Source organism: Dysidea avara, chromosome 12 (assembly GCF_963678975.1).
Source record: "Dysidea avara chromosome 12, odDysAvar1.4, whole genome shotgun sequence".
NCBI lineage: Eukaryota > Metazoa > Porifera > Demospongiae > Dictyoceratida > Dysideidae > Dysidea > Dysidea avara.
This window is the reverse complement of record NC_089283.1, coordinates 11,032,023-11,058,347: the sequence shown is the minus strand read 5'-3', so window position 1 is coordinate 11,058,347 and position 26,325 is coordinate 11,032,023. Positions and strand designations below refer to the sequence as shown.

Genomic DNA, 26,325 nt, shown 5'->3' with positions numbered 1-26,325 from the left:
AGAGTATCTCGATCCTGCAATTTTACACTTGCTTGGGTTTTGCTTTATAACTTTGTCGCTGTAACACTTTTGCTATTCAAACTATAAAAGGCACTGCTATGATGATAAACCTATCTACACATACTCAGTTTACCTTGTAGCCATGACAGAAGTTTGATTTATTTTTACGTGAATAAACGCTCATAACTTCTTGAATATTCCTCAGATTCACAACAAACTTGGTACGTAAATCCACCGTTACACACTCTTTATTTGTGCTAAAGATCGAGGCAATCAAGTCACACATTTACATTTTATAGCAATTTTTGCAAAGTGTGCAAAAAAATTGAAGCCTCCATACGGCATAAGAAAAAAACGAAGAAATTAAAGCGAAATTTTGAACACCCATATCTCGCAAATGGCTGTTGCGAATTTAATCAAATTTGCTGTGTGGCGTACGCTCGCTACCTGGGGGACAACTATAATGCAAAAAATGGTGTACTTTGGGCCATGGAGCTATGCACACATGAAAAATCTGTTTTCTTTCTTCCTGTCAATATACTCACGGTGTTGTCGCTGGATTCTTGGCCGCACAAAACACTACCGTGTGTCTTGATGTAGATCCAGTGGCGGATCTAGAAATTTCAGAGGGGGTTTCAGGTTCAGGAGGTTTTCAAGAACTATGATCCGAGACTGAGAAGTCCAGCTCAGGTGAGTGTTAATTAGCTCAGTCTTTGATAGCTCAGTGGCCAATAGCTACAGTAAAAAATCACTCCACAACATTGTTCACAGTTGAACTTTACCGTACCAGGCCTTCCCAGAAGCAAAAGAGCACTTGTACACAATTAAACAAAAATTATTTTTAGATGCTCTTAACACGCTGAAAAGCTGTAATGACATTTTCAGTGATTTCAAAGGTAATAGTATGAAATTTAAAAAGTTAACCCATGGTGATTTTAGTGCCCACACAAATTGTAAACAAATTTTGGGCGCACGCACTATTTTCAGAGGGGGTTTCAGCTGAAACCATTGCAACCCACCTGTATCTGCCACTGAGATCAATAGTGTAGGACTGCAATCGCCATTCCAGCTGTGTTCAAAAAACCTGTTTACAAACTTGTGGTAATGGTAAATTTTTGGTGATGTACAGCAAACAGGATATGCTGAAATTCTTATTAACAATCTCCTTGGTGCCAGCTTGATGGCAATTAATATGCAGCAAATCCAGGGCTACTTTTCGAGTTAGCTGGACCACAGACAGACAGACAGCATTTCAGCTTTATATAGCAGAGTTTTTTGTTGTGGCATATATAATGAAGTGATTGTAATAACATACCAACGTAATGATTTTCCAATCGTACTAATGTACATTATACAATCATTCATGTAAATCGCTTCATTTCTTTTATCCTACTTAAAATATCAGCCTTATAGCCTGTCAAATTTTGACCATAATTTCAAAGTTTGAAATTCAATAACTTTTCGTGTGGAAATGATAACTGTTTAAAATTTTCACCACTTATGTAAAACTTTATGGAGGTTTTCCCAAGCTTACAGAACAAACAGAAATGGAAATACACAATATTAAGTGAACACATGTATTTTCCGGCTATAAGACAGATTTCATCAGACTCAGTCACATATACTGATGCATATATATAGAGCCACATGAGTCTCTGTAGAGAAGAGACCATTTTCAGCTATTCATATTGTAAGATATATGTACACAATAATCAATGTCACATACAACATGACAGTTTACATACCTGTGGTTGTTCCAAGAGCTACGTATTGCTGATTTGGTGAAAGTGATATTGCCGAGATGTACTTAATCGCTTTAGTGTCTTGTAGTGTCAAAGATAACTTCTGATAAAAAAGCACAGTAAAAGTATAGGATAATGGTTATACCGTATAGTAAAAAACTTTGGCAAAAACCCATTATTGCAAAATTAACAAAAAAAAACTTTGGTGAATGGGGCTTTATGTGAATTTTTTTACCTACCACGTACTGTACCGCCTGAATGCAAAATCGATACCTCGATTGCAAGTGATTACACAACTCGCCAATTAAGGGGTGTGGTAGCCATTTTGATCGCGAGTCTTTATCCCTCGCATTGAGGGATAACGACTCACGATGGAAACAGTTGCCACACCCCTTAATTAGCAAGTATTTTAATTGCTTGCACTTGTGCATAGCGATTTTGCATTTGAATGGTAACTACCTTCCAAGTGTAAACAACGTTTGCTGGTTCTTGTTAAGCCGAGAGAAAGTTTCATGAACTCTTGTGGAATAATTAACCTCACGACAATTGAAGGGAACGCTTGGAAATCTCCATGACACCTGTTATGATACTTCAATACCCATCCTTTCAACATGGTTAATCTGCTCAAGTGATGGCTAAAAATAATTGGCACATAAAACTTTGGCGATTGTAATGCTATTCGCCAAATTCGCCAAAGTTTTTAATGCCAAAGTTTTTTTACTATACAGTAACATTATAATTTATTTCTGCCTAATATAAATACAACCACAAATTTACAAACCACCTTTAAGCAAACTACAAGGACGATATAAACACCATACATGTGTAAGAAAACAATATTAGTGATTATTAGGATAACAATACTTGATGCAAAAATTTATTGGTCGGTTTGGTCTGATGCTAAATACTGTATACAACTATAGTAGGGATTAAATTTGTGCATTAGGTGAACTTCCTTGTTTCAGTACAGTGAGAAGAAGACAAGCAGCCTGATTGAAGATAAAAGAAAAGACAAGGCACAGAGGGCCTGCACACGTCAGAACCCCAAAAGGCACATCCCACTGGTGAGTTTGTTATTGTGGCCTAAAGTGGTGGCCTTGCGCTGCTTCATTGGCCTCTAGTCTTGCGACTGTGATCAGGCAGTCAAGCAGTAAGGTAGTGAGTCTAAAATTCAAGTTTTAGCATTTTTTTAAATTCTGTATCCGGCCACCTGTAAGTGTTTTGCTATGTTTAATGCTGTATTGTATATTATATGGACTAGTACTATTCCATAAAGGTGAATTTTGTCATGTAAAATGTCTCTGATTTTTAACGGCGGAATTTTTGGCTGCACACAAGATTTTCACCATGATCCCTACTTAAACGGTATGGTAATGATAACAACTAATGCATCAGGCAAAGAATGGTGCCAAACAGTGAATTGATAATCATCGGAATGAGTATCCCAAATAATGGATACTGGTAAGCAAAGTAGCCAATTTTGTTTAGTTTACTACATACATTCTGTTTGTTACACGGTATTACATAACCTGTATAGCAAACAGTATGAGAAGTGCGCCCTACAATGGATCCCATTACTGAGACAGTGAGACTGCATGCATGTATAGTAGATGCAAAAATTATGGTTCATTGCCAACATAAGGAATTGAGTTGAATAATGTATGCATGTACAGGTTATATGTGATGTACAGTATGGTAGTACTGTGGACGCCACCTCAAAATGCCACTTAAACTATCCTACATGATGAAAAGCTTCTTTACAAAAATCTAACTGATGTCAAATAGTGCTTTAAAAATAATAATAAAAAATACAAAAGAACGAAAAAATCCCCAAAATTTAAATTTTGGTATACCTGCCCATCGGACCACAGTAAAAAAGGCTAGAGGTTAAACAACGCATCATATCATCACCATTTTTATGCCTCAATAACAAACTCACTAGTGTATCAAACCCACAATTTTATTAGCACCATCCTTGAGGATCATATTTAGGTGCCAAAAAACTATTTAAAGCACTTTGTGTTGGCGAGATCAAAGCAAAAAGAGTGCTGTATTCTCCGTAACGCATTCAAGTGTGCTATATTTTCCATTTGCGTCACAATAAAGTACAGTTATGGAAACTAAAGAACAGTTATGTATTGATTGAAAAATAAGTACGAAAACAAGATCACGTGCATAACATTTCTAATCGCCAAAAGTAGCCAAAAGATGCTATTTGCTTGTATTACTACAACATCTGTACCACATAGACACTTACCGATTGTCTGATGGCTGAAAATTGATGCGGTTCGAATTCACGAAATGAATGCTCCAAGCAATACGACAAGACAGCACTCTAAACTAGTTAAAGCACCGCTACGCTTGTACAATATGAAAATAAAAGTACTTGGGCATGGTCTCAATCCTTTTATAGCACTCGGCTTCGCATTGCACTATATTAGTCTCTCACCCACGCCCTCATGCTTTTATTTCCATATTGTATGTGCAGCGGTGCTTTAACTAGTATTTAAAGCACTTATGTACTGGACACCCAGTAGATACCCATAGCTTCATGATAGATTCGAGAACCAATCTAGGTCAACTAATAATCATCGAGTGTAGAGACCACACCTCTTAATAATCTATTTACTCAAGCATGATGACCACACCTCCTTATTGGTCCATGAGATCAAGACACACGATAGTGTGTCGTGCGGCCCAAGAAGCCGGCGCGCCACACCGTGAGTATATTAACAGGAAGAAAGAAAACGCAATTTTCACACCTATGTAGCTCTGTGATCCATTATCCGATTGAAACCAAATTTGCTGGAGACGTGCCGCCCAGTTAGGGTAGTCTACATACCAAATTTGAAGAAAATCGCTCCAGCCATTTCCGAGATACGAGCGAACAAAATTTCGTTATAATTTCTTCGTTTTTTTTTTCTTCTTCTTATTCTTCTTCATCTTCATTTCGCAAAATTCGCCATAAAACACGAATGCGTGCTCGGATTTGGCTGAAATTTGGCACACTTAAAGGGCTCATTAAGGCGGATCTCCATACCAACTTTGATAGGAATCCGATGAACATTCACGGAGTTATGACCGATTATTTGCGTAAAATAAGGTCGAAGGTCTGTCACGCCTACAGGTTAAACGCCTTGGAGGAATCAGTTGAAAATTGATATGTAGATGGAGCAACCATCGTAGGAGTGCCTTTTTGTGGTTTGAAAGGAATCGGGATAAAGACCATGGAGATATGACACGAAACCCAACCTGTGTCAAAATTACGTGATCGATTTTTATGAATAAAAAAACTATTAGTTTTCATATCTACCAGGCAAACCGCTTAGAGCAACGAGCTGAAACTCAGTATGTAGCTGGAATAATCATCATAGAAAGTCCTTGCAGTAGTACAGAAGAATCGGATTACAAATCACTGAGTTATGATTCGAAAGGCAACTAGGTGCAGCAAATGCGAGATCGAGATACTCTAATAGAACAGTCACCCTAATAAAGCATTCAGCTGCATTTATAATTTACTCAGTTATATTACATTGTAAGTTATTCTGTAGGGAATTCAGCTACAAACAAGTCACCCTGTAGTCAGATCAGCTAGAAGAAGGTACCTAATAGAGAGTTCAGCTACAAATAAGCCATCATGTAGAGAGTTCAGCTCAAATAAATCACCCTGTAGAGAATTCAGCTACAAACAAATTGCCCTGTAGAGAGATCAGCTAGAAGAAGTTACCTTGTAGAGAGTTCAGTTACAAAGAAACAATCATGCAAAGAGTTTAGCTACAAACAAATCACCCAGTAAAAAGTTCTGCTATGAACAGATCACACTGTAGAGAGTTCACTTAGAAACAAGTCATCCTGTAGAGAGATCAGCTAGAAGAAGTCACCTTGTAGAGAGTTCAGTTACAAAGAAACAATCATGCAAAGAGTTTAGCTGCAAACAAATCACCCAGTAGAAAGTTCCGCTATTAACAGATCACACTGTAGAGAGTTCAGTTAGAAACAAGTCATCCTATAGAGAGTTCAGCTAGAATAAGTTACACTGTAGAGAGTTCGGCTACAAAGAAACTACCATGTAGAGAGTTCAGCTGCAAACAAATTGCCCTGTAGAGAATTCAGCTACAAACAAATCACCCTGTAGAAAGATCAGCTAGAAGAAGTTACCTTGTAGAGAGTTCAGCTACAAACAAATCACCCTGTAGAAAGTTCAGTTACAAACAAGTCACCCTGTAGAGAGATCAGCTAGAAACAAGTCATCCTGTAGAGAGTTCAGCTAGAAGAAGTTACGTTGTACAGAGTTCAGCTACAAAGAAACTACCATGTAGAGAGTTCAGCTGCAAATAAATCGCCCTGTAGAGAATTCAGCTACAAACAAATCACCCTGTAGAAAGATCAGCTAGAAGAAGTTACCTTGTAGAGAGTTCAGCTACAAACAAATCACCCTGTAGAGAGTTCAGCTAGAAACAAGTCACCCTGTAGAGAGATCACCTAGAAACAAGTCATCCTGTAGAGAGTTCAGCTAGAAGAAGTTACATTGTAGAGAGTTCAGCTACAAAGAAACTACCATGTAGAGAATTCAGCTACAAACAAATCACCCTGTAGAAAGGTCAGCTAGAAGAAGTTACCTTGTAGAGAGTTCAGCTACAAACAAATCACCCTGTAGAGAGTTCAGCTACAAACAAGTCACCATGTAGAGAGTTCAGCTAGAAGAAGTTATATTGTAGAGAGTTCAGCTACAAAGAAACTACCATGTAGAGAGTTCAGCTGCAAACAAATTGCCCTGTAGAGAATTCAGCTACAAACAAATTGCCCTGTAAAAAGATCAGCTAGAAGAAGTTACCTTGTAGAGAGTTCAGCTACAAACAAATCACCCTGTAGAGAGTCCAGCTAGAAACAAGTCACCCTGTAGAGAGATCAACTAGAAACAAGCCACCCGTAGAGAGTTCAGCTAGAATAAGTTACACTGTAGAGAGTTCGGCTACAAAGAAACTACCATGTAGAGAGTTCAGCTGCAAACAAATTGCCCTGTAGAGAATTCAGCTACAAACAAATCACCCTGTAGAAAGATCAGCTAGAAGAAGTTACCTTGTAGAGAGTTCAGCTACAAACAAATCACCCTGTAGAGAGTTCAGCTACAAACAAGTCACCCTGTAGAGAGATCAGCTAGAAACAAGTCATCCTATAGAGAGTTCAGCTAGAAAAAGTTACATTGTAGAGAGTTCAGCTACAAAGAAACTACCATGTAGAGAGTTTAGCTGCAAACAATTCGCCCTGTAGAGAATTCAGCTACAAACAAATCACCCTGTAGAAAGATCAGCTAGAAGAAGTTACCTTGTAGAGAGTTCAGCTACAAACAAATCACCTTGTAGAGAGTTCAGCTACAAACAAGTCACCCTGTAGAGAGATCAGCTAGAAACAAGCCACCCGTAGAGAGTTTAGCTAGAAGAAGTTACATTGTAGAGAGTTCAGCAGTTTAGCTGCAAACAAATCGCCCTGTAGAGAATTCAGCTACAAACAAATCACCCTGTAGAAAGATCAGCTAGAAGAAGTTACCTTGTAGAGAGTTCAGCTACAAACAAATCACCCTGTAGAGAGTTCAGCTACAAACAAGTCACCCTGTAGAGAGATCAGCTAGAAACAAGTCATCCTATAGAGAGTTCAGCTAGAAAAAGTTACATTGTAGAGAGTTCAGCTACAAAGAAACTACCATGTAGAGAGTTTAGCTGCAAACAATTCGCCCTGTAGAGAATTCAGCTACAAACAAATCACCCTGTAGAAAGATTAGCTAGAAGAAGTTACCTTGTAGAGAGTTCAGCTACAAACAAATCACCTTGTAGAGAGTTCAGCTACAAACAAGTCACCCTGTAGAGAGATCAGCTAGAAACAAGCCACCCGTAGAGAGTTTAGCTAGAATAAGTTACATTGTAGAGAGTTCAGCTACAAACAAATCACCTTGTAGAGAGTTCAGCTACAAACAAGTCACCCTATAGAGAGATCAGCTAGAAACAAGCCACCCGTAGAGAGTTTAGCTAGAAGAAGTTACATTGTAGAGAGTTCAGCAGTTTAGCTGCAAACAAATCGCCCTGTAGAGAATTTAGCTACAAACAAATCACCCTGTAGAAAGATCAGCTAGAAGAAGTTACCTTGTAGAGAGTTCAGCTACAAACAAATCACCTTGTAGAGAGTTCAGCTACAAACAAGTCACCCTGTAGAGAGATCAGCTAGAAACAAGCCACCCGTAGAGAGTTTAGCTAGAAGAAGTTACATTGTAGAGAGTTCAGCAGTTTAGCTGCAAACAAATCGCCCTGTAGAGAATTCAGCTACAAACAAATCACCCTGTAGAAAGATCAGCTAGAAGAAGTTACCTTGTAGAGAGTTCAGCTACAAACAAATCACCCTGTAGAGAGTTCAGCTACAAACAAGTTATCCGGTAGAGGGATCAGCTAGAAGGATCACCTTGCAGAGAGGTCAGCTACAAAGAAATCACCCTGCTTCATCTTTCCTTCTTCCTGTAGTAAAGAAAAAAATGACAGGTTAAAAAGCCCTAAAGCCGGCCATAGGCCGGCTTTGGGGTATACAAATGCAAAAAGAAGTGAAATCTAATCCAAAACAGCCAAGCTGTAAGAAAAGAGTGCGGCCCTGAGAAAGGCTATGGTGAAAAAAGATGTGAAATCCAAGGTGGCGGCCAAGAAATGGCTGTGATGGTAGGTTAATGGTAAAAATTTTAATAACAACAATTCAGTGAATTTGGTGCCGCTTGGTCTTGGAACAAAATTCACTTGAATTGTCGTTATTAAAATTTTTACCATTAACCTACCATCACAGCCATTTCTTGGCCGCCACCTTGGATTTCACATCTTTTTTCACCATAGCCTTTCTCAGGGCCGCACTCTTTTTTTACAGCTTGGCTGTTTTGGATTAGATACTCTAATACAGCAGTGACCCTAATAAAAGTAAAGTGTTTATAAAAGGAAAAAATACACATGACAATAAATGCTACAATTACAATTTACAAAACAAACTATATAACCACCACGACTAAAATATAACTACTGGGAAAGGGGAACAACAAAGAAAGAACAACTACAGGGAAAGGGAAAAGTCATCATCACCACCTTGCAGAGCCCAATACCCTAATAAAAGCATACCCTAATAAAACAATCATATACAATATTCTACTAGAACAGTCACACGTGTATATCATATCTGTACGATAAACAAACAAACAACAAACAAAAATTAAACAATTGCAACCTACACACCTGTAAAACTATTTTTAAAATGTAGCAGTGATATTAAGGGATAAATAATAAAACAAGAGAAGAATGATGGTATTACAAAAAATGAGAAAAACACTACATTAGCACGCTATAACAAATATTTTTTTCTGGATATTTCCCACCAAACCCATGCATCATTCATCTCTTGTTTCACTACATTTTATCACTTTATCCCTTCTTCATTAATCTACTAGCGTAAATGGATGTGTCTTGTTGTATATTACTGTATGTGAGGATGAAATGCATTGCATGCGTGTATGTACCTATGTGAGGTGTATTTTCAATATCAGTATCACACATACAACAATTTTATTCACTTTCAAAAACATTTCTATTTCATTTCCTTCTCTAAGCTGCTCTGCAACACCACGCAGCAAGGCATCTCGAGGAAGCTTGACTTCAGTAACATCAGACCTACAGAATCAGTTTACAAACACTAAACACACTTTAAATTACCTTTTTCTACAGTTAACTATTTCTTTGGCTTTACCATCAACAGCCCATCTAGTTAATAGTTGCGAGTGCCTCCAACATGACTCACTAAAGGTATGGCAGAACTACAGTAGCTAGATGACAACTTGGCAGTATTACACCCCATTCACACTACTCATCTAATCTGGGTAAAGTGTGGCACGACTTGAAATATATGTAAACTGTAATGTGAACTGAGCTGAGCCAGGTCCAGCATGACTCAATCAGCTATTAATTAGCATGGGTTGGTACACACTGTAAAGACATTTATTTTAGGATTTGCTTTAGTTTGGTAGAGTAGATAAGCAAAAAATATTGTTCACTATATGACAAAACATCAAATACAGTAAAACATTTCCTTTATTCATACCGTTTCATATTAGATACGGTGCAATTAAAATTACCAATCATATTGAATACAAAGAATCCGACAAATACCACAAACAGAAAATGTATGGAAACCATACCAAAGATGTGCATAGTAAAACAATGCCTCCTCAAGATAGTTGGCAAGTAAGATCCAAAAGCTGATCAAGGAGGTACCCACCCAGGTCTGTACAGTAGGTGAGAATCTAAGAGCTACACTGTATGAAGCCATAGATGTATAACTATCAAAGTGAGACTTTACTTTTACATTGAAATATTGACACCTCCAAAAGAGTAACTAAAACCATCTGTTTTAAGATATTTTGAATGACACCAGGAGTTTATGAGCCGCCGAAGGCAGCGAAGGAGCATGAAACTGAGTTCCATGACAATCCAAATTACGTCACTGCGCTTGTTTCGTGTCACATGCAAATGGTGCTCTAGCTGCATGAAGTAGAGACGAGTTCACCACCATCAAAGAAGAGAAAGACCTCAAGGAAGACTCAGCCAACTTTACCATCGCTATGTGTCACTGGTCACACGCAATTTCGTATATGGCTTCAAATAACGAGATGTTACTGTCCTTATATGGAAACTAATCTGCGATTGATTTGGATTGTGATGGCAACTGGCAGGCAGCATAATTTCATGCTCCTTCACCGCCTTCGGTGGCTCATAAGCTCCTACATCTATAACACTGAAACAAATTTAGGCTAGAAAGACAAGTTTTAATGATGACCCAGATTACACTTGTAAATATTCATGACTATATTTGTTAGTAGAACACATGCTGTACCTTTGGCTTCTATCAATCTTCATTTGATTAAAAATTTTCTTCAGTGTTGCTTCCTTTCTTAGACCAGTGTGTGATGTTTCAATCTTTTTTACATGTAGCTGGATAAATAAATATTTGAACTATAAAAAGCATTTTGCAATCCTGTTCACTATAGATTGGTACATATATAACAAAACATACTTATGAGATTTTATCTTCTTGCTTAATTTTACACACGGAAAGTGAACCTGGTTAAAGAGTAGAGTGATCAACAAGCTTTTAACAAATTAAACTTATTGTGGTGTTCAAAGCACACAACAAGCCTCCATTGACATGTATGCTATTAAGGGTTTTGAGGAATGTAAAACTTGTACAATAAAATTATTAATCTAAAAATGAAGTATGGTTCCAACGATAAAAAGAGAGATGATGGTATAGCTATTAGGGAAAATCCCAATAGGAATTGTAGCAATATGGGAAAAGTTTAGGTCACATTGCTACAATGCAAGTAAGGATTTTCCCTTGTAGCTACCACATCAAATCTAGTTTCACTACATTTTATTTCTGGAACCCTACTTCTTTTGTTAAAAAAACTTTTTTTATTACACTAGTTTATTAACCTTTTCTGTTAAAGAATGGCCATATAAAATACATGTGTGGTTGTGACTGCTGTATTACAGTATCTTGATCTTTGTACAGTACTACTCAGTAGATTAAGCTGGGTGTGTGGTACAATACATTGTCTTCTAAGAGCTAGATTGTTGGAGTGTGTGGCCTCAGCACTTATTATTAGAGGTGTGGTCTGTGGTGACATGTTCTAATCATTTAAGGGGATGTGACCCACTGCAATCGTTTTATAAGCCCAATACTACCAAGGCCTCATATGCTTTCATGGTATCTAAATATGTTTCTTCAAGAAAACTGTTGATACAGAATTAATGCTTTGATATGGTTTCCTGGCATGAAGAAGACGACGACAATTTCAATGATGATTAAAGGAATGGCAAAGCACAGAAGGTAGACATTCGTCAGAACCACAAAAGGCATATTCCACCTGTTTGTTGTTGTGTGTAAAATGGTGGCCGTGCGTTGCTTCATTGGGCCCGTTGCTTCATTGGGCCCGTTGCTTCATTGGGCCCGTTGCTTCATTGGGCCCGTTGCTTCATTGGGCCCGTTGCTTCATTGGGCCCGTTGCTTCATTGGGCCCGTTGCTTCATTGGGCCCGTTGCTTCATTGGGCCTCTAGCATTGCAATTGTGGTCAGGCAGTAAGCAGACCAAAATATGCATTTAAAAAAATCTTTGATGTAAATGTGTTATATCAGTACAGCATTAGTGCTTCTCATACTATTCTTTGTTTGTTGTAACACTAGAACATACCTGTAACTGAAAATGAAGCAGAATAGTCATGTTACTTTTCAGTAATTCACAGTCAGGGTTTGTGTTCAGTCACGTAGTTAGTGTATGCAACCATTTGTTCCTTTGTTCTGGTGCTCTGGTTCGGTGTCATTCTTTTCTTTATTGCTATAGTAGTAAGTACACTTATAATTCTTATTTCAGCAATAGCTGGTTAATATGGCTGAAATATCAATAGAAATTAAATATGTTCACCTAGTCTGTCTCCTATTTTGCACAGATTATAACAATACAAGTAACCAAACCTGACATGTGATTTGTATTAGCTCCAATGATTACCCTTGGCAAACTTTACCTGTACAGCTGTTATCCTTTCAGCAATATCAAACGCCACTATAACTGCCTTGTCAATAAGTTGTGCAACTTCTTGACACATATCTTCAACAACCTGGTAAAAAAATACTTCATAATCCAATCAATGATGTACCACTCTATGTGGGCAGTTCAAAGGCACTGGCAGTTCAAAGGCACTGGCAGTTCAAAGGCACTGGCAGTTCAAAGGCACTCCCAGTGTCATAATTTGTATATTGCACTGCTGCAGATCGCAGCGAGTACATTATAACTTATAACGCACTGGTTGTGGTTTTGTAGAGTGCATTATAAGTTATAATGCACTGACCACAGTGCAATATACAGATATTGCAATGGCTTTTTTGTGCAGCATAGCATAAGTGCCTGTGCCCCAAGACCACTGACACCTCACCTAATAGGTGGAAAGACACTTCACAGCTCACTCGAATTCTTTTATAGCCCGACATGTAAAGGTCGATTATGGGCCATAACGTCACCAATACGTATGTTTACCAAACAGCCAATGGCAATTGAAAAAGCCAACGCGGTGGCCACAACTCTAGTATACATATATATATAAACGTACTTATACACCTTACTAGTCTGGTGCAGATTAAACTGTAGTCCACTTCGACAATGACTCAATAAAACTATTATATTCTAAATAATACTCACCTTTACATTTGATTGTGGTAGCCAGTTTTTGTCATACCACCAGACTCGAATTTAGCCAGTATGAATAGTAAGAATTAGACTAGTATCATTTAGTAGTTAGGTTTTGTTTACTTAAACCGTCTATTTAGCTACTTTTTATTTTGGTTGAGAGAGTCACTATGGCGATTAGTCTGACACTTAGTCTATATGGTGATTGAGTGATCATGCTGGCATGCTGAGCACATACATGATGAGAGTTGAATAGCGAATGCAGGTTAGTGATATAACCCATAGTGTACTAGCTTTCAATATCTCGGGTGGCTGCAGACTGTAGAGGGAACATTATCGCAACGTTCAGTTTGGTTACCCACAATCGATGTTAGAAACCTGGCCTTTATAAGTGTACAGCAGTCTTGTGAGACACTTCCCACTTATTAGGTGAGTGGTACATAACAGTTATACAACATGCACTCGTGCTCTGCCTGTATAAACGCACTTGCCTTCAGGCCTAATGGCCCTCAATAATATGAGAGTACTTGCCTCATTCAATAACTTCATGCCAATATCTATGACAGTCTGATGTGTCAGCAACTGTATGGCTCCTTCAGCAAACTGTTCTTTGCTGGTGTGTAACAACAATCTATTCTTAAAGTACTTTATTAGATACTATGATCAAAAATACAATACAATTACTTCTCAATGTTTTGCATGTATTCAACTGGAGATGGTCCAACTAATTTTAGCACATTCTCAACAACTTGTTCCATAATGTCATTCACCTAAAAATAAACATAACTGAATATGAAAAGTAGAGATGGGATGATACAGGATTTCAAAGTATTGATACATTACTCCAAAACTATCATGACACATGATATATTGCAATACTAGGTGTGCCCGCGCAAAATGTGCACTACTAATGTTTCCTATATATATATAGCATGTGGGACACACGCAAATGCACTTCATTCATATACACTCAATCATTGCACATTCATTCAAACTAATGCAATACATCAAGACACACGGTAGTGTGTCGAGCAGCCCAAGTAGCTGGCACACCACACCATGAGTATATTAACAGGAAGAAAGAAAATGCGATCTTCACACCTATGTAGCTCTGTGATCCCTTATTCGATTGAAACCAAATTTTCTTCAGAAGTGCCGTCCAGGTAAGGGAGTCTACACATCAAATTTGAAGAAAAGTGCTTCAGACATTTCCGAGATACAAGTGATCAAAAGTTCTGTTTAAATTTCTTCATTTTCTTCTTTATTTTGCACACTTAGCAAAATCTGCCATAAAACATGAATGCGTGCTCCAATCGAGCTGAAATTTGGCACACTTAAAGGGCTCATTTCAGCAGATCTCAGTACCAAGATTGGTAGGAATCCTATGAACAATCATGGAGTTATGACCGATTATTCATTTAAAATAAGGTAGAAGGTATGTCACGCCTCAGGGTAAAGTCCTTGAAGGAATGAGCTGAAAATTGCAAAGTGGATGGAGTAATTATCGTAGGAGTACCCTTTTTTGTGGTTTGAAAGGAATCCAGATAAAGGCCATCGATATATGACACAAAACCCAACCTGTGTCACAATAACATGATCGATTTTTATGAATAAAAAACTATTAGTTTTCATGCCTATCAGGCTAACCACTTAGAGCAATGAGCTGAAAAGTGGTGTGTAGCTGGAATAATTATCTTAGAAAGTCCTTGCAGTAGTACAGAAGAATTGGATTACAAACCACTGAGTTATGATTCGAAAGCCAACTACGTGTAACAGATGCGAGATCGAGATACTCTAATAGAACAGTCATCCTAATAGAGCATTCAGGTATGTTTATAACTTACTCCAATATAGAATTATATTGCATTGCAAGTTATTCTGTAGGGAGTTCAGCTACAAACAGTTAATCTTATAGACAATTCAGCTACAAGCAAGTCACCCTGTAGAGAGTTCAGCTATAAACAGGTCACCCTGTAGAGAATTCAGCCACTCTGTAGAGAATTCAGTTACAAACAAGTTACTGTGTAGAGAGTTCAGTTACAAAGCAACTATCCAGTAGAGGGTTCATCTACCATATACAAACAAGTTAGCTACCCTATAGAGATCAGCTACAAACAAGATACTTCATACAATGTTCAACTACAAGTAAGTCACTCTGTAGAGAGTTCAGCTACAAACAAGTCACTCTGTAGTACAAACAAGTCACCGCGTAGAGAGTTCAGCAACCAATCAAAAAACACTCTGTAAAAAGTTCAGCTACGCAAATTAGTTATAACTCTATACAGAGCTCAGCTACAAACTTAACAGATCACACTGTAGAGAGTTCAGCTACAAACAAGTCACCCTTCATGTTGAGAGTTCAGCTACAAACAAATCACACTGTAGAGAGTTCAGCTACAAAAATATTACCCAGTAGAGCTTCAGCTAGAAGAAGTCACCTTGTAGAGAGTTCAGTTACAAAGAAACCACCGTTTAGCTGTAAACAAATCAGCCTGTAGAGAGTTCAGCTACAAACAAATCACCCTGTAGAGAGATCAGCTAGAAACAAATCAACTTGTAGACAGATCAGCTAGAAGAAGTTACCTTGTAAAGTTACCTTGTACAGAGTTCAGCTACAAAGAAACTATCATGTAGATAGTTCAGTTGCAAACAAATCATCCTGTAGAGAGTTCAGCTCCAAACAGATCACCCTGTAGAGAGTTCAGCTAGAAACAAGTCATCCTGTGGAGAGATCAGCTAGAAGAAGTCACATTGTAGAGAGTTCAGCTACAAAAAAAAACCACCATGTAGAGATTTCAGCTGCAAACAAATCAGAGTTCAGCTGCAAACAAATCAGAGTTCAGCTACAAATAAACCACCATGTAGAGAGATCAGCTATAGAAACAAGTCATCCTGTAGCTGTAGAGATCAGCTAGAAGAAGTTACCTTGTAGAGAGTTCAGCTACAAAGAAACCATCATGTAGAGAGTTCACCTGCAAACAAATCATCCTGTAGAGAGTTCAGTTAGAAACAGATCACCCTGTAGAGAGTTCAGCTAGAAACGAGTCATCCTGTAGAGAGATCAGCTAGAAGAATCAGAGTTCAGCTACAAACTAATCGCCCTGCAGATAGTTCAGCTAGAAACAAGTCACCCTGTAGAGAGATCAGCTAGAAGAAGTCACCATGTAGAGGGTTCAGCTACAAAGAAATCACTGTAGAGATTTCAGCTGCAAACAAATCACCCTGTAGAGAGTTCAGCTTCACAGATCATCCTGGAGTGCTCAGCTAGAAACAATTCACCTTGTACAGAGATCAGCTAGAAACAGGTCACCCTGTAGAGAGATCAGCAAGAAGAAGTTACCTTGTAGAGAGTTCAGCTAAAAAGAAACCACCATGTAGAGAGTTCAGCTGCAAACAAATCACCCTGTAGAGAGTTCAGCTATGAACAGATCACCCTGTAGAGAGTTCAGCTAGAAATAAGTTACCCTATAAAGAGATCAGCTAGAAATAAGTCGCCCTGTAGAGAGATCAGCTAGAAGAAGTTGCCTTGTAGAGAGTTCAGCTACAAAGAAACCACCCTGTAGAGAGTTCAATTACCCAGTAGAGAGAGTCCTGTAGAGAGTTCAGCTATATGTAAATCACACTGTAGAGAGTTCTGCAAACAAGTTATCTTGTAGGAAATAATTGGCATGTAATATATATCTAATCCAAAACAGCCAAGCTGTAAAAAAAGTGTGCGGCCCTCAGAAAGGCTATGGTGAAAAAAGATGTGAAATCCAAGGTGGCGGCCAAGAAATGGCTGTGATGGTAGGTTAATGGTAAAAATTTTAATAATGACAATTCAGGTAAATTTTGTGAAGCGGCACAAAAATTCACCTGAATTGTCGTTATTAAAATTTTTACCATTAACCTACCATCACAGCCATTTCTTGGCCGCCACCTTGGATTTCACATCCTTTTTCACCATAGCCTTTCTGAGGGCCGCACACTTTTTTTACAGCTTGGCTGTTTTGGATTAGATTTCATTTCTTTTTGTATTTGTATACCCCAAAGCCGGCCTATGGCCAGCTTTGGGACTTTTTTAACCTATGTTTTTTTCTTTACTACAGGAAGACGAAAAGATGAAGTAGATGTACTATAAATATTTTATCAGTAAATGTACAAATTATATATATAATACATATGTGATCGGATTTGCGAAAAGGGGTCTTCCACACACATCCAATTTGCCAACTTCGACAATTGATAACTTCAGATTGGAAAGAGCTATTGCCTTGAAATTTGGACAGTGGTGATTTCTTTGCAGCTGAACGCTCTACATGATAGTTTCTTTGTAGCTGAACTCTCTACAAGGTGATTTCTTCTAGCTGATCTCTCTACAGGGAGATTTTTTGTAGCTGAACTATCTACAAGGTAACTTCTTCTAGCTGATCTCTCTACAGGGTGATTTGTTTGTAGCTGAATTCTTTACAGGTGATTTGTTTGCAGCTGAGCTCTTTACAGAATGGTTTCTTTGTAGCTGAACTCTCTACAAAGTAACTTCTTCTAACTGATCTTTCTACAGGGTGATTTGTTTGTAGCTGAACTATCTACAAAGTAACTTCTTCTAGCTGATCTCTCTACAGGGAGATTTGTTTGTAGCTGAACTCTCTACAGGTGATTTGTATGTAGCTGAATTCTGTACAGGTGATTTGTTTGTAGCTGAATTCTGTACAGGTGGTTTCTTTGTAGCTGAACTCTCTAAAAGGTAACTTCTTCTAACTGATCTTTCTACAGGGCAATTTGTTTCTGGCAGAATTTTCTACAGGGTGATTTCTTTGCAGCTGAACTCTCTACATGATGGTTTCTTTGTAGCTGAACACTCTACAATGTAATTTCTTCTAACTGATCTCTCTACAGGGTGATTTGTTTGTAGCTGAACTATCTACAAGGTAACTTCTTCTAGCTGATCTCTCTACAGGATGATTTGTTCGTAGCTGAATTCTGTACAGGTGATTTGTTTGCAGCTGAGCTCTTTACAGAATGGTTTCTTTGTAGCTGAACTCTCTACAAGGTAACTTTTCTAGCTGATGTCTCTACAAGGTAGCTAGTTTGTAGCTGAACTCTCTACATGGTGGTTTCTTTGTAACAGAACTTTCTACAAGGTGACTTCTTCTAGCTGATCTTTCAATAGAGTGATTTGTTTGTAGCTTCACTCTCTACAAGGTAACTTCTTCTAGCTGATCTCTCTACAGGGAGATCTGTTTGTAACTGAACTTTCTAAATGATGGTTTCTTTGTAGCTGAACTCTCTACAAGTTAACTTCTTCTAGCTGATCTCTCTGCAGGGTGATTTGTTTGTAGCTGAATTCTGTACAGGTGATTTGTTTGCAGCTGAGCTCTTTACAGAATGGTTTTTTTTGTAGCTGAACTCTCTACAAGGTAACTTCTTCTAACTGATCTTTCTACGGGGCAATTTGTTTCTGGCAGAATTTTCTACAAGGTGATTTCTTTGCAGCTGAACTCTCTACATGGTGTTTTCTTGTAGCTGAACTCTCTACAAGGTAACTTCTTCTAGCTGATCTCTCTACAGGGTAACTTGTTCGTAGCTGAACGATCTACAAGGTAACTTCTTCTAGCTGATCTCTCTACAGGGAGATTTGTTTGTAGCTGAACTCTCTACAGGTGATTTGTTTGAAGCTGAACTCTCTAAATGATGGTTTCTTTGTAGATGAACTCTCTACAAGTTAACTTCTTCTAGCTGATCTCTCTACATGGTGATTTGTTTGTAGCTGAACTCTCTACAAGGTAACTTCTTCTAACTGATCTTTCTACAGGGCAATTTGTTCGTGGCAGAATTTTATACAGGGTGATTTCTTTGCAGCTGAACTCTCTACATGGTGGTTTCTTTGTTGCTGAACTATCTACAAGGTAACTTCTTCTAGCTGATCTCTCTACAGGGTGATTTGTTTGTAGCTGAACGATCTACAAGGTAACTTCTTCTAGCTGATCTCTCTACAGGGAGATTTTTTTGTAGCTCAACTCTCTACAGGTGATTTGTTTGAAGCTGAACTCTCTAAATGATGGTTTCTTTGTAACTGAACTCTCTACAAGGTAACTTTTTCTAGCTCATCTTTCAACAGGGTGATTTATTTGTAGCTGAATTCTGTACAGGTGGTTTGTTTGCAGCTGAGCTCTTTAAAGAATGGTTTCTTTGTAGCTGAACTCTCTACAAGGTAACTTCTTCTAGCTGATGTCTCTACAATGTCACTAGTTTGTAGCTGAGCTCTCTACATGGTGGTTTTTTTGTAACTGAACTCTCTACAAGGTGACCTCTTCTAGCTGATCTTTCTACAGGGTGATTTGTTTGAAGCTGAACTCTCTACAAGGTAACTTCTTCTAGTTGATCTCTCTACAGGTAGATTTGTTTGTAGCTGAACTCTCTACATGATGGTTTCTTTGTAGTTGAACTCTCTCAAGGTAACTTCTTCTAGCTGATGTCTTTACAGGGTCACTAGTTTGTAGATGAATTCTCTACATGGTGGTTTCTTTGTAACTGAACTCTCTACAAGGTAACTTTTTCTAGCTCATCTTTCTACAGGGTGATTTATTTGTAGCTGAATTCTGTACAGGTGCTTTGTTTGCAGCTGATCTCTTTAAAGAATGGTTTCTTTGTAGCTGAACTCTCTACAAGGTAACTTCTTTTAGCTGATGTCTCTACTAGGTCACTAGTTTGTAGCTGAGCTCTCTACAAGGTGACCTCTTCTAGCTGATCTTTCTACAGGGTGATTTGTTTGAAGCTGAACTCTCTACAAGGTAACTTCTTCTAGCTGATCTCTCTACAGGGAGATTTGTTTGTAGCTGAACTCTCTATAAGGTGATTTGTTTGTAGTTGATCTCTCTGCAGGTTGATTTGTTTTAGCTGAACTCTCTACAGGCTGATTTGTTTGTAGCCGATCTCTCTACAGGGTAATTTGTTTGTAGCTGAACTCTCTACAAGTTGATTTGTGTGTAGCTGATCTCTCTGCAGGTTGATTTGTTTGTAGCTGATCTCTCTACAGGGCAATTTGTTTGTAGCTGATCTCTCTACAGGGTGATTTTTTTGTAGCTGACTTCTCTTCAGGGTGATTTTTTTCTAGCTGATCTCTCTACAGGGTGATTTTTTGTAGCTGACCTCTCTTCAGGGTGATTTGTTTCTAGCTGATTGCTCTACAGGTTGATTTGTTTGTAGCTGAACTCCTTACATTGTGTGTAGTTTCTAGCTGATCTCTCTACAGGGTGATTTGTTTGTAGCTGATCTCTCTACAAGTTGATTTGTGTGTATATAGCTGATCTCTCTGTAGGTTGATTTGTTTGTAGCCGATCTCTCTACAGATACTCTGTTTGTAGCTGAACTCTCTATAAGGTGATTTGTTTGTAGCTGATCTCTCTGCAGGTTGATTTGTTTTAGCTGAACTCTCTACAGGGTGATTGCTTGTAGCTTAACTCCTTACATTGTGTCTAGTTTCTAGCTGATGTCTCTACAGGGTGATTTTTTGTAGCTGAACTCTCTTCAGGGTGATTTGTTTCTAGCTGATCTCTCTACAGGTAGATTTGTGTTGATTTGTTCATTGCTGATCGCTCTAAAGGTAATTGATTTGTTGCAGTTGAACACCCTGCAAAGTGTTTTGTTTGTAGCTGATCACTCTAAAGGGTAATTTGTTTGTAGCTGAACTCTCTCCACAGTGACTTGTGTGTAGCAGAATTCTGTGCATCTGAATTCTCTAGAGAGTGACTTAATTGTAGCTTAATTCTCTACACAGTGCATGACTTGTTTATAGCTGAACTTTCTTCAGTGTGACTTGTAATGTTCTGAATCTCTATAGTGGTATATTTGCTTAACTCTCCACATGGTGACTGTCTTCTTGCTGAACTGTCTATAAGATTAACTGTTTGCAGCTGAACTCCCTACAGAATAACTTGTGATGTAATAAAATTCTATAATGGAGTAAATAAATTAGCCGAATGCTCTATTAGGGTGACTGTTCTATTAGAGTATCTCGATCTCGCATTTGCTACACGGAGTTGGCTTTCGAATCATAACTCAGTGGTTTGTAATCTGATTCTTCTGTACTACTGCAAGGACTTTCTATGAAGATTATTCCAGCTATACACCGATTTTCAGCTCATTGCTCTAAGCGGTTTGCCTAGTAGGCGTGAAAACTAATACTTTTTTATTCATAAAAATCGATCGCGTAATTGTGACACAGGTTGGGTTTTGTGTCATATCTCCGTGGTCTTTATCTTGATTCCTTTCAAACCACCAAAAGGCACTCCTACGATGGTTACTCCATCTACATAGCAATTTTCAACTCATTCCATGAAGCGGTTTACCCTGTAGGCGTGACAACAAATCGATCTTGTTTTACGCGAATAATCGGTAATAACTCCTGAACCATTCATCGGATTTGTACCAAAGTTGATGCTAGGATTCGCCTTTGGACTCCCTTTCTGTGTGCCAAATTTCAAGGCGATCGGAGTACGCGTTTGCGTGTTATAGCAATTTTTGCAAGTGTGCGAAAAGACGAAGAAGAAGAAAAAGAAGAAAAAAACACGAAACTTTGGCAGCTCGTATCTCGGAAATGGCTGGAGCGATTTCCTTCAAATTTGGAATGTAGATTCCCTTGGCTGGCGGGCAACTGTGTAGCAAATTTGGTTCCAATCAGATAAGTGATCACCGAGATACAAAGGTGTGAAAATGACGTTTTCGTTCTTCCTGTCAATATACTCACGGTGTGGCGCGCCGGCTTCTTGGGCCACACGACACACTACCGTGTGTCTTGATATAATACAGTACGATAGTAACTGTACAGTAGAGACCACAAAGGAGTAGATGTGGCCCACAAAATAATATCACCCAAAAAGCAGCCTCTATTTCCCCTGACGACAATGAGGCAGTTTTAGTTACGTAAAACTGAGCCCGAACAAGCCTTCAGATCGACCTGAAACGCTTTCAACAAGTTGCTACAGAGTTTTTAAAATAATTTATTTAATGGAATTTTCTAGTGACTGACTGACTGATGATGCCTTCAGACAAGCGTAACTCGATAACGGCTAAGGCTACGGGTTTAATTTTTTCACTGTTCGACGTCGCTTTGCCCCAACAGGTGTCTTTTGGCATACCGCAGTACGTACAATGCATTCTTCATGGACTTACCAGTGTCTCCCATTCATCTTGGCTGACAGTGATAGGTGCCGCTTTAGCGATAGCACATGATGGCTTCCCTTCGTAACAGAAATCGTCCATATTTGTCACAGTGGCTATTTTGATAACAGAGGTGCTTTAAAACCAGTTCTTGATTCATACTGCTGTATAACGGGTTGAACATAGCCGACAACGAAGCATAATGGGTACTTCACTTTTCAGACGGTAATTGATATAACCGGGGCGCGTGGCACTATTTCTTTCGGTATGCGTGGATTACAGAGGTGCTTTTCGAACAGTTCTTGATTCGAAATGCTGCATAATGGGTTGAACAAAGCTGACAACGAAGCGTAATGGATACTTCACTTTTCAGACGATAATTGGGGCACGCGGTGCCATTTCAGATGCGTTATACGTGGGTCCACCAATCATAATAACTATTTTCAAAATAAGTTCACAAACAAGTACACAGAAAAATTTGGAATTTTCAACTAGAGTAGGGACCATAGCACATCGATAAAAAGTACTGAAACAAGTTGGAGTAGTGCACGATATTAAATCACAGTAAAACAATAAGAAGTGTTACATCCCTACTGTGCATTTCCATTATGGTATCATGAGCACAGTAGGGATATAACACTTCTTATTGTTTTATTGTGATTTAATATCGTGTACTATTCCAACTTTTTTCAGTACTTTTTATTGATGTGCTATGGTCCCTACTCTAGTTGAAAATTTCAAATTTTTCTGTGTACTTGTATATATATAATTTGTATAATTACTGATAAAATCAAAAATAGTTAAAGTACTAATAATCTGCTTTAAATCTTGATTATGATTAAATCTTTCTCTTCTTCCTATGGTAAAGAAAAAAAAAGATAAGTTAAAAAAGTCCCAAAGCCGGCCCCAAAGCTGGCTTTGGGATATACAATACAAAAAGAAGTGATATCTAATCCAAAACAGCCAAGCTTTAATAAAAGAGCGCAGCCCCCAAAAAGGCTATGGTGAAAAAAGATGTGAAATTCAAGGTGGTGGCCAAGAAATGGCTGTGATGGTAGGTTAATGGTAAAAATTTTAATAACAACAATTCATTTTGTGCTAAGAACAAGTGGCACCAAATTCACCTGAATTAAATTTTTTACCATTAACCTACCATCACAGCCATTTCTTGGCAGCCACCTTGGATTTCACATCTTTTTTCACCATAGCCTTTTTGTGGACAGCATTCTTTTTTTACAGCTTGGCTGTTTTGGATTAGATTAATCATTACATTGCATATGAAATGTACATACATCCACAGTATATGAACATCAACAAAGAATCTGATTATATACAATGTTCCTTGTGTAAGTTGTACCTCGGTGCTGTCCTTGCTGTGTAGATTCTACAAATTGCACAAAAACTCCTGCAAAATAACAGGCTCTAGAAATGCCACATATAACTGTCCAAGTGAAAAACATGGTCTCTCCATATAAATGCCAACTTACCCGAATGTTGTCCCTATGCCTTATTGATAGTCATAGAATAAGATAAGCGCAGTGGGAATTGACGTCTGGTTAAAACAAATGGCATGTCACTATCTGATGGTACAAGTTGTATGCGTGGTATCAACACTCTGCTGTTGACTGCTGTTCCAGTTAGGATTGCAGCATCAATGCAATTCTCATGTAGATGGCATATCAATAGGCGTGTGCCATTGTCCCTTATGTAAATTGAGGTTCCACAGTAGCATCACAACTGCACCAACTTTAAGTGACAGCCTATGGGGTGGCATTCCAGATGGTGTCAAACCGCTCAGGAATTCAATTTGATATTGTGCCCTATCTTCATCATCATCCATTAAGATGTCATCAGAGTTACAATAAGTTCTAGCATATCCCGTAAAACACTGCAGCATGGCTTCATTCAACCTCAATGATTCATCATTAGTTGGGCACAATATCACACGATCTCCAAAAGAGTGTCCATCAAATTTATCACCAAATACTAATGTTACCACTGAATGGTTACACATCTATCAGGTATTGCAATACACAGCTAATCACTCTTTACCTGTAATTACCCAACTCCAGCAACCATTCAGAGAATTCTACTTCATCATAATTCACCCTCATGTTTATGGTAAGATGAAACTTTGTGACAGATGACTAATTGACAGATTTCTTAATACATTTCTCTATGATAGCAATTGGATGAGCGTGTTGCACTACCAGTAATGCTTGTCTGAAATCTCCTCCCCATAAAAATACTTTACCTCCAAACATGGTGTCAATTCCAGTGATATCACGTAATAATCTGTCTATGGCATTGTAAGCAAGTAGTGGCACCATTGATGCTTCATCTACTATAAAAAGTGAAACTTTCCTTAACATTGTAGCATAATTTGAGGCTGGTGTAATGTTGCAACAGCTGGTGTCAGACTGGCAGTTTGAATAAACTGTGGTACAGTTCGTGCACAACCTAGCAGTGTTGCAGCAACTACCAATCCATGCAGCTGTTAACACTTTGTGGCCTTTTGCATGCACTTCTGTTGCCAAGTAATTGTCGGTAAAAGTCTTGCCACTTCCACCTGGTCCATCCAAATAGAATACTTTAGGTGTATGTCTAACATGTGAATTAACTACATCAATTATTGCATCAGCAACTTCAGTTTGCTGAGGGTTGAGCAGGTGACATAAAGCATTCGCAACTTGAGACACATCTCCATCAACTCTATTATCTGCATTGCAATTATTACATGTAGGCTAAGGAATGCCATAGTCAGAGAGACATTTACCAGTGTGTACAAGTAATGAACTTATTTCCCAGAGAGCTAGTTGTATTGCAACATCCAATGGTTGACACTGTAAATAATCCTCAGCAAGGCTAGTCTTATGATCACTCCATAGTTCAAACAGATTTTCTGGATCACAATGAGTCAGTATAGAAACAAACATTCTTCTGAGTTGGTACGGTATTTGAAAGGATGATGCTTCATTTAGAGTTTTGTGCCACTGAGCATCAAACCAAGTAAATGGCACACTTCCTTAAAAGACTCACATTCCCTATCACCAACCCGCAGTAAGTCATTATAACTCCTAGCTCCCAGAGTGTGCAGCAGTACGATCTGTAGATAATATCTCTCTCCTTCACTTGGAGAGATAGCATAAATTCTGCTGATGACTTTATCACCTCCCTGCAACGTTTCTGCCACTTGCAAGATGTACTATCAAAGTGAAATGTGATGGTGTATCACTGTACAGCAAGTGACGTGCATCAACATCTGTTTCGTTCAGCTTGAACCATGCAGTGAGATGAGTGTCACATTTGCTGGCATTAAAAAGGGCTGCCTTTTCTTGATCTTGAGTAAAATACACATTCTGTTGATTCTGTAGATAGATAGCTAATCGGACAATGGTGTGAGAATGGTGGTGCATTGGAAATTCAAATAGCCTCCATGCTGCTTCGGGTGCACTTACATACCTTACATCTAGAAATGTATGGATTTCATCATGATTGAGTGTCACTTCAAACTCTAACTTGATGCAGTCATGTCCTTTGTATATGTGACTGAATTTTGGAAAATCACCCATATGGGCGTGCCTGAAATAATTAGAATTCTCATGTTTAGCAAATTGTTATTAAGAGCAGGACACAGTTACAAAAATATTTCAAGAATTTTCTGGTAATTCAAAGCATTGATAATGGTTTGCAATCACCAGCAAGTAGATTTGCACTATAAAGCTTGTTATTTAATCATTAAATAATTTAGATGTCAAATGTGCCCATATGGTTGATTTTCCAAAATTCGGTCACATATATACTTGTATAAATACTCGACAAATTTGACTGACATACAAGCCTCCACATTAATGTGAACTCCATACTTTTGTAATAGCCAGGGATTGTAAGAAACCACCCAACGATTGTCTACATCAACATTATGCACTTTCACAGTTGCACCATTATGTCTGCATCTGTATTTAGGGTATCCATCAACTGATTCTACTGTATTTACACAGAAGTCCTTGGGTCTTTGTGTATACACCACATACAGAATCTGGTCTCAAATGCCCACATGGACCATGTATCATACAGTTCTTAAGGTTACGTGATACTGAGCGACTGTCAAACAAAAAATTTATTATGTAATTAAGGCGAGCTTGGTGTTGTTGTGTTGTGTATCAGCTGGTAACAAGCTTAAATTGT

General features: G+C 38.4%; 1 protein-coding gene across 4 annotated transcripts in view; it reads right to left on the bottom strand.

The window, feature by feature from the left end:
• LOC136241610 (uncharacterized) overlaps window positions 1-26,325 on the bottom strand; it is a 127,832-nt gene that overhangs the window by 66,032 nt on the left and 35,475 nt on the right. For 3 of the 4 annotated variants that reach the window (XR_010694359.1, XM_066032847.1, XM_066032848.1), the window contains exons 8-14: window positions 13,681-13,766; window positions 13,528-13,627; window positions 12,338-12,430; window positions 10,650-10,747; window positions 9,473-9,556; window positions 9,334-9,430; window positions 1,746-1,845 (exon numbers count right to left, since the gene is read on the bottom strand). Coding sequence is in view for 3 of the 4 variants with exons in the window: in XM_066032847.1 (XP_065888919.1) it covers window positions 1,746-1,845; window positions 9,334-9,430; window positions 9,473-9,556; window positions 10,650-10,747; window positions 12,338-12,430; window positions 13,528-13,627; window positions 13,681-13,766 (658 nt within the window). In the remaining variant the exon portion in view is untranslated. The remainder of the gene's footprint in view (window positions 1-1,745; window positions 1,846-9,333; window positions 9,431-9,472; window positions 9,557-10,649; window positions 10,748-12,337; window positions 12,431-13,527; window positions 13,628-13,680; window positions 13,767-26,325) is intronic. The other variant, XM_066032849.1, reaches the window with a different exon arrangement.